General features: G+C 39.4%; 1 protein-coding gene and 1 long non-coding RNA gene across 3 annotated transcripts in view; one reads left to right on the top strand and one right to left on the bottom strand.

Moving 5' to 3' along the window:
* LOC127575880 (cullin-5) overlaps positions 1 to 3,214 on the bottom strand; it is a 62,305-nt gene extending 59,091 nt beyond the window's left edge. Inside the window, exon 1 of one of the 2 annotated variants that reach the window (XM_052026087.1) lies at positions 2,784 to 3,214. In XM_052026087.1, the coding sequence (XP_051882047.1) occupies positions 2,784 to 2,804 (21 nt within the window). In that variant the 5' untranslated portion in view covers positions 2,805 to 3,214. The remainder of the gene's footprint in view (positions 1 to 2,783) is intronic. The other variant, XM_052026088.1, reaches the window with a different exon arrangement.
* LOC127575882 (uncharacterized) lies at positions 2,849 to 15,015 on the top strand. Its single transcript, XR_007957140.1, has 4 exons — positions 2,849 to 2,921; positions 3,611 to 3,708; positions 9,255 to 9,346; positions 14,705 to 15,015. It is a non-coding gene; the product is annotated as an uncharacterized LOC127575882 (long non-coding RNA).
* Positions 15,016 to 15,271: the final 256 nt, after the last annotated feature.

A 15,271-nucleotide genomic window follows, 5' to 3' on the forward strand; every position in this document is an offset into this window, starting at 1 on the left:
TATTGCTCACGATGCAGGTTCCTTAACATACATTCCCCATTGTTGACCCTGAATTTCCAGTTGCCTATCAATTTAATTCTCCAACTCACTAACACTTTGACTTCTCTTTGATCTCTTATGCTATTCCAATGAAGCCCAACATAAACACAATGCAACACAAACACAAAGCGCTGGAGGAACTCAGGTCAGGCAGTATCTATGGAGGCCAATGGACAGTCAACTGTCCACTTCCCTTAATAGATGCTGCCTGACCTGCTGAGTTCCTCCAGCACTTTATGTGTCGTTCCAGATTCCAGAATCTTCAGTTTCTTCTGTCTCCATAAACACAATGTACACCATCTTATGTTGGTACTACGTACCTTACAGCCCTCAGGACTCAATTCCATATTCAGCAATTTCAGATAACTAGCCTTTCTAGTTTATGGCCAGTTTTCATAAATACTTATGGACCTGTAATTTTAACTCAAGTTTTCATCTCCCTACTGACCTGCTGGGTATTTCCAGATACCGCATTATCTTGTATCCCACTGTTCCAGCATGTTTTTTCACCCTGCTGTCCTCAAACACCTTCAAATTACATCCCCTTCAGGCACATCAGCTGCAGTTAACAAGCCCCCACCACACTCTCTCAGCCAGCACCATCACCTTGTGTGTCTAAAACTCCCTTGGTCTCCATCCAATACCCAATTGGACAATCCCAATGTTCTCTCCACCCCTCCCTTTCCTCTGCAATTTAAATATTTGATTTTTAATTTTTCTGGTTCTGATAAAAGGTTATCGATCTAAAATATCAGCTCTGCTTCTCTCTCTCTCCATAGATGCTGACTAACCTGCTGAATATTACCTGCATTTTCTGTTTTTATTTCAGATTTCTACATCTTTTGATTCAAAATTATTCTTCCATTCTCCCCCCCCTCCCCCACATTCAAAGCACAGACACTTATCTGTATTTATTCCACCTTCATATTTCTTATGGCCAACTTTGAGGAACGATTATAAGTGCTATCAAAATCTCTTAAGAAAATATGTATTGCTACAATGCCATTAGCAAATTTGAATATTGGGCATAGTATTGTTACGTGGCATACAGTTTGATCAGAGTTGCCATAATTACATTCTGCAGAACTCAATGACCAGAAACAATTTAACTCTAGATATGCACTAAAAGCAATGTTTAAAAAATATTAACTTAGGAAACATGAACATATGTTTTTGATGCACAAGTTTACTTATACCATGTATGAGTGGAATGGAATGCATGTTTTTTTTACTTGGAGAACAGAAATACTCCACTGTACTAAGTTTAAGTTAACAGAATTCCAATTTTAGCAAGTGAATTTTGAGGTGACTATGTTTAATCAAAAATTCAGTTGGTAAAATGAAAAGTGCTTATTTAAAAAACAAATCACCTGTCTTGTCCTTAATTTTACTGCTGGTAATAACATGCACCATACATTTAAAATCATGTTATCCAAATACTCTCTCAATGATTGTCAGCAAACATAATACAGAAAGCAAGGGAAAATATCTAGTAGTGCAATTATAAATGCTGCCCAATGATAGTATTTGATGAGAACATTACACATTATAATATTAGTGTGAATTTCTGCTGGGTACAGCTTTATTATTTGTAGATGCAGTAGTAATGATGGAATTACTAAAATGAATGCAGAGTATCACAAGAACATTATGTAACTGATGTTCATTGCAGTCTGATTGCAAAATTATTTTTGAAAATCCATTAGCTTATATCAGAAAAAGAAACTTGCATAACTCCATTCTGAAACATTTAGCATTATACATACGGGATGCCAGTAAGAATACAATTTGTATTCTCAGTTCACTGAGAACCAACACTGTGAAGGAGCCTTTGATCTCATCTTTAATCTCATCATAATCAAAGTTTAAAAGCTGCAATTTTCAGTTGCATCATTTATAATTGGACAATAATGATATTAAAAAAATCTAAACATATTTAGGCAAGACATAGCAGTCAAAAGAGACTCCAAATACGTGAGACCACTAACATTAACTCCATTTGAAATTTAGAACATCTCTGCCTTATCCTTGGTTCTGATCCTCTTAACATAATTTTGGTGTTTACCCAAGATGTAGATCTTCCATCCCTCCAAGATGCTGATTACACAGTGTTTCCAGCTATTTCTAATCTTGAATCATATTTTTAAAAAGGAGATACTATATTGGCATAACAACAGCCTTATTCTTGGTCTTATTCTTATTTCGACATTGCAATTCTAATCTCTACACTGTAAATTAACAAATTAGCTCCTAAAATTCACCTTCCACTGTATCACTACCAGTGAAGTTAGATGCAAAATTCAATTAACATAAATTAAAAGCAGCTCACTTACAAACAACAAGAACTCCAGATTTAGCATCTGCATCGCCCTCAAGGCATACCATAAACCCAAAATGATTCAAGCTTTTTTTTAAAAAAAACATATCACACCCTACGTACAAAACCATCAATCCGTGCTCCACAACAAACTCTCCACACACAGGGCGAAGCAGGTCGACGGCTCTGCAGAACTCCGGGGAACAGCGGCAGGAAAGGCCTCCACAAAGTGATGCTTCTCCTTTCCGTCTTCCCCCGGCCGTTCACTGCCCGAGACCCAGGCCCACGACCAGCAAGCGGCCGCCGCTTCTCACACAACCCGCACGTTTACAACAAGATCAAACTGTCGGGAAGGAAGCGAGCGGAGCTGCGACAAGGCGGCGGGGAGGTGAGGGAGCCGGAGGCAGACGCCGGGCCGCCCGCTTACCTTTAACAGATTAGACGCCATATTAAACTTTACCGAATCCCTCGCAGCCTCTCGCGAGACTTGGGGCGGGAGGTAAACGAGGGCGAGAAACTTCCAGGCGAAAAGTGAGAGAAGATGTGGAGAAAAGAATCGTCTCCGGTACAAAAATACTCCTCACATTGTAACGGCGACCGGGCCAAGGGGCCACGATAACAACGGGTTTATTAGGGGTTTCCGTACTATTTCTCTCCGATCGTATTCCTTCTACTTTTACTCGGTCCCCCCCGCCACATTGCGCCTGGGTCTAAACTTAGCTCGGCAGCAGCAGACCCATAACGGGCTGGCTCATGTGATCGCCAGCGACCGACCACCGCGGCGCCGCTCCTTCCACCGCACACCCTCCGCCTGCCACTCCGCCGAGATCGCCTCCCTCCCTGAGAGGCAGCGCTGCTCGGCCACCCTCCACTTCATGGCGGCCAGCGCTCTCAGCGGCGCCCCCTCGCCTGGAGGACAGCGTTTTGCTTCTGCTCCCGACTGACCCCATTGTGGACCGCGCTCCGCCGACCGTGAGTATCGCCTCCGGCTGTGGAGAACAGCGCGCTGTCTCACGCCTCTGGCTGCTAATAACCAAATTCACGCCCACATCCCATTGACATGAAACATTTGCAGAACCTTCTTCAAGAAAAACTCGCAGTAGCGTTGTGACACTCATTGCTAATTTAGACCTAAGATTCAGAAGGCGAAACAAAAATTCTTGAGAGGCTGGAAATCCGAAATAAAAGCAGAAAATGCTGGATAAATTATTGAAATGAATCCTTAGGGCTAACTTTTCGTTGTCCTGGTGCAAGGTCATCAACCGGAAACGCTGTTAATCTCTCCAAAGATACTGCAGGCTTGGCCTCAAGGATTTAATGTTGAATTCAACAATTTAACAACAATTCTGCAGGTAACCAGCTTTCTCGTTTTTATCAGAACTGGCCAGTTGTAACAAAAGATCATCAACCTGTAATGTTAACTCAGTTTTTTTTCTCTCTTTCAACAGATGCTGTTTGTCCTGCAGAGTATTTCCAGCACTCTCTTTTATTCTTAATTTCCAGCAACTGCAGTGCTTTGCATCTCATGGTTCCAACAGCTGTGTTTCTCTATCCTCACTGTCCTTATTCATTTCTTTCTGTCTACATCACTTCCAGAGATCAGCTGCAATTAACAACTTTCATCACTATCCCTCAACTGCCACCAACACCATTTATGGTATTCAGTTCCCTTGGTCTTTATTGTACAAGTTCAAAAGACCAGGTGGCCTATTCTTCCCTTTTCACATGTTCATAGGCATTCCAAGAATTCAGGCTATATATAGTGTGTAGAAGAATGTCATCACACATTGAGCTTCAAAGTCAGAACAAGTGATCAGATCAAAAATATAGAAATCAAAGCCAAGCAGACCATATGTATGATTTAAAAAAATTGTGTGAATAAAATAATAAACATCAACAGATCACATTTATTGAAGGTCACTAACCCAAAATATTAATTCTGTTTTTTTCTGCACAGCTGTTGATTAACCCATTAAGTATTTAAAATATTTTCATTATTTTTTTATTTGTATAGCACCTTATCAAAGTAAAATGTCCTTCGGTTCTTCACAGACATCGTATCAAACAAAATTTAACACTCAACCTCTTATTATTGAGGGGAGTCAGCCAACTATGTCACATTTAGTAGTTTTAGTAGGGTCTTAAAGGGTGATGGGTGGAGAACTAAAGAGCCTTAGGGTGGGAATTCCAGAGCATGGATGCTTGGCAGCTGAAGGCGCAAATGGCAAAAATGGAAGAACTAAAGTTAGGAATGCACAAGATGATAGAGCTAGTGGAATGCAAAGATCTCAGACTGAAGGATATTATTAAGATAGGAAACAGGAACAGCAAGGTCATGGAGAAATTAGAAAACGAAGACCAGAATTTTAACATTTATGAATTGCTAGTTTGGGATCCAACGAAGGCTGTTGAGCCAAAAATGTGGCGGATGAATGGAGCAGATGAAAGTTAGGATATGAGCAGTGGAGTTTACTTACTAGATCATAAAAGGAGGCCATTTGGCCTATGCCAGCTCCCAACAGAGTTATCGATTCTCCTTCCTCTTTCCCTGTAGCTCTGCAACTTATTCTCTCTCACTTGCCCATCAACTCAACTTTAGTTCTTTTGCCACTTATTCACATGATGGGGTAACTTACAGTAACCAATTAACTTACAGTAGCCAATTAATCTTTGGATGTGAGAGGAAACTAGAGCACCCAGTCAAAACCCATCCAGTCAGAGAGAATGTGAGAACCAGAGAGACAGCACCCAAGGTGAGGATCAACCCAGGTCCCCAGAACTGTGAAGTAGAAGCACTGACTGTTGCACCACCTTAGCATCCCTGAAGAATGAATTCAAATTACTATGGTAGCAGAAAGTTTCAGCAGCAGATGAGGTAAGAGCATGGGTGGGTGATGTAACAAAGATGGAAGCAGGCAATCTTGACGTAAGAAGAGAAATAAATGTAATGAATAATGCTGTCTTTTTTGATTATACTTGGCCAAGGTTAACATATGAAATATATGAAAGAGACAGAAAAATCTCATTAGTTCTGTCTCATTTAACCGTGTTGCAACAAAGTACAATGGCCCATACTGCTTCACATCCATCAAGCAGCCATGTAAGTCGCAGGAAATGGTTAAAACAAACTCTGTACTAATCCAGGGAAGTAAATCTGCAAAATTATTTTCCAGTTCCTGAATACAATCAAAAATGTGTTTGAAAGATAACTGATGTATCAGCTTGAATTTTGAGAACAAATATGGTTTACAACTGTGCAGTTTGTTTTCTTCCTACCTTACCCTCCCCAACCTGATTCAGTTGTTCATGTACACCCAACAGGGTAAACATTGATCCTTGGTCCCATGCACTAAATTCACTGCATAATGGAGTTTGTCCTTTGTATTTTGATTCCAAAATGTTTCAATTTTCTTTACTATATTGTGCATATACCAAATGTGGAAGACAAATTTCTACCTTCTATTTTTAACAAAAGAAAGAATTGTTTTAATTTAAACAAAATAAACCTGTAGACCTTATGATATTGACCAAGGACTTTTAAATTAGATAATGTAGTGACCTTCCTCCGAACTTTTTCCGGAGTTGTGCCTCCAACATGAGATCAAAAATGGACTTAGTATTCTAGGTGAGGCCTAACCAAAACTTTATATGAAGATTCCAGTGTAACTTCTGTTTTATATTTCATGGTCCTAATTATACATCTGAATACTCCATTTATCTCATAAAAGATCAGATTTGTCAGGTTCCAAACTACATTTTTGTTGGAAAATTTGAGATATATTTTTCTCTATAACTATAAAACTATCAACAGAATTGATGGGAAACCACAGCTTTGAATTTTGAAATTTCATTCATGGATTATGACAAAGAAAATAATTGTTATAACTATTCATAAAAAGTAGCTATTTCACAATTTAATTTTTTGATGTAGAATAGAAGAACAAATTATTGCATGCTGGTTCAATTTATCTTTGCAGACAATAAACCAAATTTTGAGGCAGTTCCATAATTCAGTGAAATTATGGCTGATCTGTGACCCAGTACCATATACCTGTCCTTACTCCAGATCTCTTAATTACTTTGGTTAGCAAAAATGTATCACTCGGATTTAAAAATTAACAATGCCCCAGTGACAACTCCTATTTGCGCAAGAGAGGTCTTTACTTCCATCACTTCGCACGTTGTAGTTTCACCCCTGAAGATCCGGGTTCAAATTTCTACCTCTCCACGTAACTTATCTGTCCACCACTGCCACATTACACACCCCCTCCCACTTCAACCACAGCAGCATGTGTTGATCAGTTCCTCATGGGGTCTCTTTGCCCACCAGTCTCAACCACCCAACCAGTAAGTTCAGCTCCTGGCTGTTATCATTGTCATTGCTTTCATCGCTCCTCCCCAATCTTTCTCAAAAGGCGTGTACCGTCATTTGGTAAATCTGAAACAGCATATATACAATAAAAAAAGTTTCAGGACCTCTGATGTGTGTGTATGAACTTCAAAGATTCTTTGGAAGATTCTTAGCTTTTTACCACTTAGAAAGCACTTATCTATCCTTTTCAGGTTAAGTGGAAAATCTCTCACCTTCCATTCGTTAAAGGTTGTCCATTTGCCTAATCAGTAAATACTTATACACAGTTTATCTTTGTGTGATCAGCAACTTGGATATGCATCTCTCTCAGCAGTCAATTAATATAATGAATAATTCTAGTTCCAAGAAAGACCCTTGTGGGACACCACTAGTCACATTTAAGTACTTGCAATTTTGTCACTTTTCTGACCAGCTCAATAACTTTCTTTCAGTTCCAAGGGCTACAGCTTCAAAACACAGGAGAAATAAAGGACTGCAGATGCTGGAATCTAGATGAAAAATACTATGATGCTGTTAGGCTGCAAGGTTCCAAAACGGAAAATGAGGTGCTGTTTCTCCAATTTGGAATTCTCCTGGCAGTGGAGGAGGCTGAGGACTGTCATTATCAGTGATAGCTTGGGAGGGGGAGTTGAAGTGACTGGCAATGGGAAGATGCAGGTTGCGGTTACAGACAGAGCGCAGGTGTTCTGCAAAACGGTCACCTAGTCTGCGTTTGATCTCACCTCTTTGGTTTTCCTCTACATTGGTGAGCCTCCTCCACTGCCAGGAGAATTCCAGGCACAAACTGGAAGAACAACGCCTCATTTTCCATCTTGGAACCTTGCAGCCTAACGGCATGAATATTGAATTCTCCCACTTTAGGTAATCCCCACCCACCGTGCTTCTTCTCTTCTTCCTTTTCGTCACCCTTTTTTTCCTCTCTCTTTTCTTACCTTTAACCCATTCCCCGGTGGACCTGCTCTCCCCTCCTCCCCCGCACCTGCCTTTCACGATCTCTTACCTGCATCTACCTATCGCCTCCCCGTGCCCACCCCACCTCCCCTCTTTTGTCCACCTATCACTGCTCTGCTTTTCCTTCCTATATATTGGGTTTCCCCTTTTCCTATCTTCGGTCCTGAAGAAGGGTCCTGACCTGAAACGTTGACTACCTGCTTTCGGATGCTGTCTGGTCTGCTGAGTTCCTCCAGCAGCATCATGTTTTTCAACTGTAAAACACAGTCAGCTAAAGTCTTTGCTATATCATTTCAAGTTAATGTCATTAATTTGTATTTACAGGTTCACCAAATCAAAATTTTTTTGAATCTAAAATCTATACTTTTTCTTGTCATCCTTCTTCAACACGGGCACGTTCCTTCATAATCTTGAAGGAAGCATCTTTAGTACCCTCACCTTATTGTCTAATGCAACTGAAATTCCACTCACTAGCTTTTCATGCATTGTAACAAGCATACTGATTTTTAATCGGAAAGCTTGGACTATTTCAGTATAATCATGAATTATTTATGGCAATCCTTCAAATAAATCCCAAGAGGAGTTTAAGAGTGGTGTAATGTTCTTTTCCAGACCTCTAAGTTAGAAATTTTCAAAACAGAAATATTTACATTTTATAGGAAATGCTTGCATTTTGCCTTTGGTTACATTTTAAACTTTCATCTTTGGCTGTGTGTATCTAGATATGAAGAACTGCATTGTTCCTGGACCAGCATGTATTGTATGTTTGTATTTTTTCTTTTAAAGAATGCATTTTTGAGGTACTTGCAATAGCAACCAGGGGTTCAGAAACATGTGTATATACTGTATATGTATGAGGAAAATGGAAAATATTACATACATAGCACTGTTTTTTCACTTCCTTATTTTTAATATTTCCTAATTTTGAGAATTTGGATGACAGTCCATTTCCTAGTAAAGAGGTGGTAAAATTGCACGTACTGGTTTGCTAATGTTATTATGTATAGTTGCTAAGAAATATTTGTGGCAGCTGGTCCTCTGATTTTACCTACTCTTAGTATGCAGAACTTTCTGATTCCACTCAATATCATCCTCTGATGAAACTGAGGTTGAAACTGAATACCAGCTAAATTGTTTTTAGTGTTTCAGAGTGTCAGGAGCAAGCAAAGAAAGTAGCAACATTAACAGAAACAGCAAATGAAATATTTTACTACAGAATATTTTATTACTTGCCACGTTTAGCAATTGAAGCAAAGACAAACTGAACATTTAGAACAGGGTATGAAGGTTGCAAGACAATGAATTTCATCCATCTTTGGGATTAGGGTATCAGTGGGAATGCTAGTATTTATTGCCCATCTCTAATTCCCCCTTGAGAAGGTGGTGGGAGGCCATTCCAAGAAACAACCCACAGTGATGGGACTGGAGTCATACAAAAGACAAATCTAGGTAAGGAAGGCAATTTCCTCCCTGAGGGGCATTAGTACACCATTTGGTTTCTACAACAATCCAGTAATTAGGATGCATTATGTTTCATTATTATTAAGGCTGGTAATTTCTTTTCCCAAATTCCAGATTATCAGCTGAATTCAAATTCCACAGCTACCCTGGTATGATTTGAACTGAGGTTTCTGGATGTCAGTTTAGGCTTCTGTATTTCTAATCTGGTAAGTAGACTGCTGCACCATTACTGTGCCCGGAAAGAAATGGTAACAGATTTAACAAGTGATCAGGATTAATATGGAGGATAAAATAACATAAAAATTAGAACATAAAAGCAGGCCAGACAGATGTTTGATACTTATCTGCCTAGTTTGATATCTAGCCTAAGTTGTTAATACAGTGAGCAGAAAGAGTCACGTGCTTAGAAAAGAGTTAAAAATAGCTCTGCTTAGGGGAACCACGTCTGTTTTAACCGTGTCCACCATATATGCATATCAGATAAGGTGCATGTGCTTAAGGATGTGATTCTCAGGTGTTTAGCATAGTCACATGTAGTAACAGCGTATAATTTGAGAAGGACTCACAAGCGAAGCAGAAATTTACCTTCATGATGTTCCACACTGGCTATAAAGCTCAAAATAGTTGTTCTCAAAGGGAACTGCTGCTGAAAGTAGTGGGACAGATGTGGGTGAATAAGTGGTAAGAGTGATTGAACAAACAAAGGTGCATACTCCCCATTTACCCAGCACTAGATAGATAACCAGGGAAAATATGGTTGAAGCTGCTCCCACTTTTAAGGCCTCACCTTGCAAAACAGAGAGATTTGAGTTTTTGAGTTCAAAGGAGGAGATTCCATTATTATCTTCCTTGGCACAGTCCTTACGTTAGAGTAAGTACTGTCCCTTCAAGGTAAGCTTCAGCAGGTCTCCTTCCAGTAGTGCTTTCTTTCTTGGTCAAGGTCCACATGGTGGTGCACAAATATGCGAGAATTAATTTTGTAGGAATGACATCAGCATACATGGCATCACTGCTGTGTGTCCAAGGGTCTCTGTGTAGGCATGGCACATGCATTTAAGTGCACAATTCAAATTCCCATTATGTATTATGTGTGTTAGGAAATACTGATTGCACTTAGCAATCAATTATATGCTTAAACTCAATCATATAGCACATCAAGAACATGCTTTATGTTTGAATTTTCAAACTATAGAAATACATGGCAAACCAGGTGGCCATTTATCACATCATTTCCATGCCTGCCAAAAAAGTTTTTTTTCAACCTCTTTCCATTTTCCAGCTCTTGGTGTGCAGTCTGCTAAGTTGCAACACTTCAAGTGCACATCTAAGTTTTATTCTAAGTGTGATGAGTTTTCCTGGCTCTACTACCCTATAAAATGGTTCAAGGCCATCAACACCCAGGGGGTGAAAAACATTTCTCAACTTCTCTCTAATCCTTTATCAATTACCTTACATCTATGCTCCTTGGTTATTGAATTCACTGCTCCACTCTTAGATCTTCATAGTTTTAGGCATCTCACTTCAATTTCTTCTGTTCCAAAGAAAACAATTACAAAATGTCCAACCTTTCCTCATAAGTAAAATTCTCCAGTCTTGGCAAGATTCTCGTAGGTCTCCTCGATACCTATCCTTTCCTTTTGCTGACCCAGAAATTCAGATCCATGGTATGGTTGTTCTCCAATGTTATGTATCAGGAAATTGATTGGAATGTGACTGTGACTATTTCTGAATCAAATGGTGCCATTCTGGAAATTTAACCTAATACTTCCAATCTCAATTTGCTCTTGCCTCACTAGCATGGGGCACACACAGAATGAAGTTATTTGCCAGGCAACATATCTTTTTCAACGATGTGGGGGAAGATATCTTACCTTATCCAGAGGCAAGTAGGTCTTTGCAAGGCTGTGACAAAATGGGACTTCAATAAGGGCCATATTTATTGTTGATTCACAGGTCCACAACCCCTACTTTGCACCAACTTCCCAAGCTATCCATCCAATCAGCTGAGTGGCATGAGAGCTAAGGCCCAGTAATCAGCCAATAGCCTCGCTGGAGGACATGATTGCCACCCCCTCCTCCCCACACCTCCCAGCCCCAATCTCCCGAAACCAACTACTTGCTCAGCGAGCTAACCTAGGCCATAATTGTTAGACTAAGGCTGTTGGCCTTCTCTACCCTCCAGCCCCCACATACTTATTCTTCTCCTGCTCCAAGTCTGACTTGATCTTGGTGGTACATGTTCAACCATAGAAATATTGTAAAATCCTTTTTCAAGCGGCATTGAAATTTGCATGGCATACCCATGATGAGAACAATCACTAGCATACCACTGATTCAAACATCAGGGACACCACTAGAATTTTGAGACTGTTAAAACCAAATTAATTATGATCATTTCCATCTAAATGATCTCCTACAAATATATTCTTTCACTTGCACAATTTCAATCCCTAAAACCTTCAGAAATACCCTTCTCTAAAATGTCTTGTGCTGTTTAAACAAAACCTTCAGAATTCACTTCACAGTGATTTGATTCCAGTTTAGAGTGCTGGAAATCACCTACTAATCTATTTTTTTTAGCACTTCCTAAAATTTATCTATTCTGAAAGAAATTGGATGCTCAAAATCTGAAATAAAAACAGAAAATACAATAAACACGCAGCCAGTCTGCCAGAATCCATGGAAAGGGAAATAGATTTAATATTTTGTCAGAATTGGGAAGGAGAGAAACCAAGTCAGTTCTAAATTGCAGAGAGTGTTTCTCTTTCTACAGATGTTGCCTGACATGTTGAGCACTTCCAGTGTTTTCTATTTTTATTTGTTCCTCTGCCCCATTTGACTGCTTGATAACACCCCTCCCCCCCATTCAAAGTTGCAATCCTCTTTTAAAGTGCCCCTTGAAATATATTTCAGGGCATTACTTTACTACTGTAATACTTTGCTACCTTATTGTGCAGAAATCTCAAAGGCTCAGTGTACGACTCGCTTGGTTCTGTTTGCCACGTTCCCTTTAAAGTCACTCAGGCCCCATTCCCACATTACTTTTTTAACCTCACCAGGCCCTGTTTCTTGCACTCCCTTTAAACTCACCGGGTACATGGGAAAATTTATTGCACTATTGTGTAACATCTAAAAAAAAGTGAATTAAAAGCCTATTGTTGTATTAGCAAGAGCAATGTCCAATAGTTTGGAAAATTTGCCAGTATTACACCACCAAAATTCTGAGGGTGCCCAATTATCAGAGTTTTACTGTGGTTTAATAGTTAATTGGATGCTATAATTTATCCCTAGATTCAGTGTTTGATGGGAGAATCAGGGTAGTGTTTGTGAGAGAATAGGTTACAGGTAGATTAATGGGGTATTGATCAGAGCCAGCATGGATCTGATGGGCCAAATGGCCTCCTTCTTTGTTATTAGTAACCTTGGCAATCTATAAAATGCACACTAGTTACTCAGCTTCAACAGCACCTTCGTGAAACACAATCTCAAAGAAGGGTCAGAGCACAATCGCATGCAACCTGCAGGTGGTGCTGATGTCCTCCACAGTTTTAATTAATTCATTTTCTGTGATCTGAGCATCATTGGCAAAGCCAGCAATTTCTACCCATCCCTAATTGCCCTTGAGTCTTTTTGAACTGCTGCAGTCATATAAGCAACGATACTCCAACAATGCTTTTGGGAAGCGAGTTCCAAGATTTAGAACTAGCAATGAAGAAATACTGGCAAGATATTTCCCAATCAGGATGGTGTGCAAATTGGAGGGTAATCTGCAGCTGGTGGTGTTCCCATGTGCCTGCTGCCCTTGTCCTTTTTGGTAATGGAGGTAATAGGTTTGGAAGATGTTGCTGGAGTATCTGGGTAAGTAGCTCCATTTTGTAGATGGTAAAGATTGAAGCCACTGTATACTGGTATTGGAGGGAATGACTATTCAAGGTGGTGGATGGGTATCCATCAAGTGGGCTGCTTTGACCTTTCATGAACTTCTTGAATATTGTTGGAGCTACACTATCTAGGCAAAATCATACTCCTGATTTGTACATTATAGATAGTGGCTGATTCATTTGAGTTTTGATCAAAGGTAATCCCTAGGATATTGATAGAACTAGGCTCAACAATAGTAATCTAATTGAATATCAAATATAAGTAGTTAGACTCCCTCTTACTGCAGATGGTGATTGCCTGACACTTTTGTGGTGCAAATGCTAATCCCCATTTATCAGCCTATTCCTTAATGTTGTTGGTGTGCTTATGCACTACATCATTTGCTGAAGACCTATGAATAGACTTGAACATTGTGTACTCAACAGCAGACATTTCCGACTTCTGATATGATGGAAGGAAGATCATTAATGAAACAGCTGAAGATGATTGGGGCTTGGACACTGCCTTGAGAAACTCCTGCAGTGATGTCCTAAGGCCGGGCTGATTGACCTCCATGAACTATCTTCCTTTGTGTTAGATATGACTCCAAATATTGGAGCATTTTCCCTTTACTTCTGTTTTTAAAATCCTTTCATAATACAGGTCAACATACTATTTGTCTTCCTAATGACTTGCTGTACCTCCATCTTGGCTTTCAGTGACTTGTGCACCGGGCACCTAGTCTCTTTGAACTCCATGGTGTTGAATATTATTCAATATCTCACCATTTAAAAATTACTTTCTGCTTCAAGTGTGAAGTGAAATCATCTTCAAGGTACTGGACAAGATGGAATCAATGATAAAGGTGGCGTAATTATGGGCTCACTGTGGAGGTTAATTCCCAACAAGGTTGAACTACAGTGGGAAATGTAAACAGCTGAGTCTATTACCATTTCACAAGTTTTTCTGCAGTACCCACATGACAACATTTGTCAAGAGGAGAACCTTCTAGCCATCTTAATTTACAGTGACTCAAGGTTGAGTTCTGACAAAAGTAGTTTGGGTTCAAATGTGAGCAGAATTCCCCAAAATGCTCAGTAAGTTTGTCAAAAATTTAGTAGCATTTGCTACAACTTAGCTGTATGAAGTGAATTTTCACTCACTGGAGTGAAATGAAAGTATCATCAACATACCGTATTTGTGCAACTACTGACTCAAACTATTACCTATGGCTTCAAATGTTGTCCACTGATGCTTAACCAAACTGCTCAGTTAGTAATACCAATAGTACTATTATGCTATTATTTAAATTGCTATGTGTATTATTTATACATTTTGAACAATAATAGAGCATTAAAGTGGATAAATTATGAAGCTTTTATAACAAAGGTGGTACACTGGCAGCTCAAAGTGTGAAGGCGATATATAAACTTTGGGAATCTATGCTCCAGTGCTGTGCCATTCTATTTGGGTGTGTGAGACAATAGATATTAATTAATTACCGTTCATCTGACAAAACAGAAATCAGAATTATATTCAATCCTATTCTCATTCACTGTACTTTTAAAATTGGAGTAGGACCAGTGCATAATCAAGCACAGGGACCTCACCTACTCACAAAAGCTGTGGTGACAAGCATCAATTCAACACACCTGACAGGCCATTGCCAACCTGAAATGTAAACTCTGTTTCTTTTTCTACAGATGCTGCCTGACCTGCCAAGTATTTCCAGCATTTTTCTGTTTTCATTTCTCATCCAATTAGTCTGAGGCCACCTTCCATTAATGGACTGAGTCATTTACAATCTGAAGCTTGCATGTATCTTCATCATAAGCTAGTGTAAACAAGATCTGATAATTATTCCCAAACACAATAAACCACATGTAGAAAACTTTACAAGATGTTCACTACCTGTCTATTGCTGGGAATCTAATGGCATGGAAATTGTTTGCTAATGCAAGAAATTTCACAACAGTAATATTTGTATGCTATTCTCACTTTTGCACTTGTATCAGGCTTCAGTACTGTAACTGTATTTCTCAAAGGCTTCACAATAAAATGTGCAGCCAGTGACTTAATAATACTACTGAGTTTCTTCGTTTGATTTCTTAGTTTGAACATCTAAGTTCAAACTAATCGGTTCTCCTAATACATGCACTAGCACTTTGCCAAACTCATTTTCACTGTCTTTATGGTTTGCCAGGAAAAATGTGCAGAGCATTCGCCACTTGCAATCTCTGCTAAAGTTAGTGTTCTATGGATACTGAATC

The sequence above is a fragment of the Pristis pectinata genome, chromosome 11, assembly GCF_009764475.1.
Source record: "Pristis pectinata isolate sPriPec2 chromosome 11, sPriPec2.1.pri, whole genome shotgun sequence".
NCBI classification, from domain to species: domain Eukaryota; kingdom Metazoa; phylum Chordata; class Chondrichthyes; order Rhinopristiformes; family Pristidae; genus Pristis; species Pristis pectinata.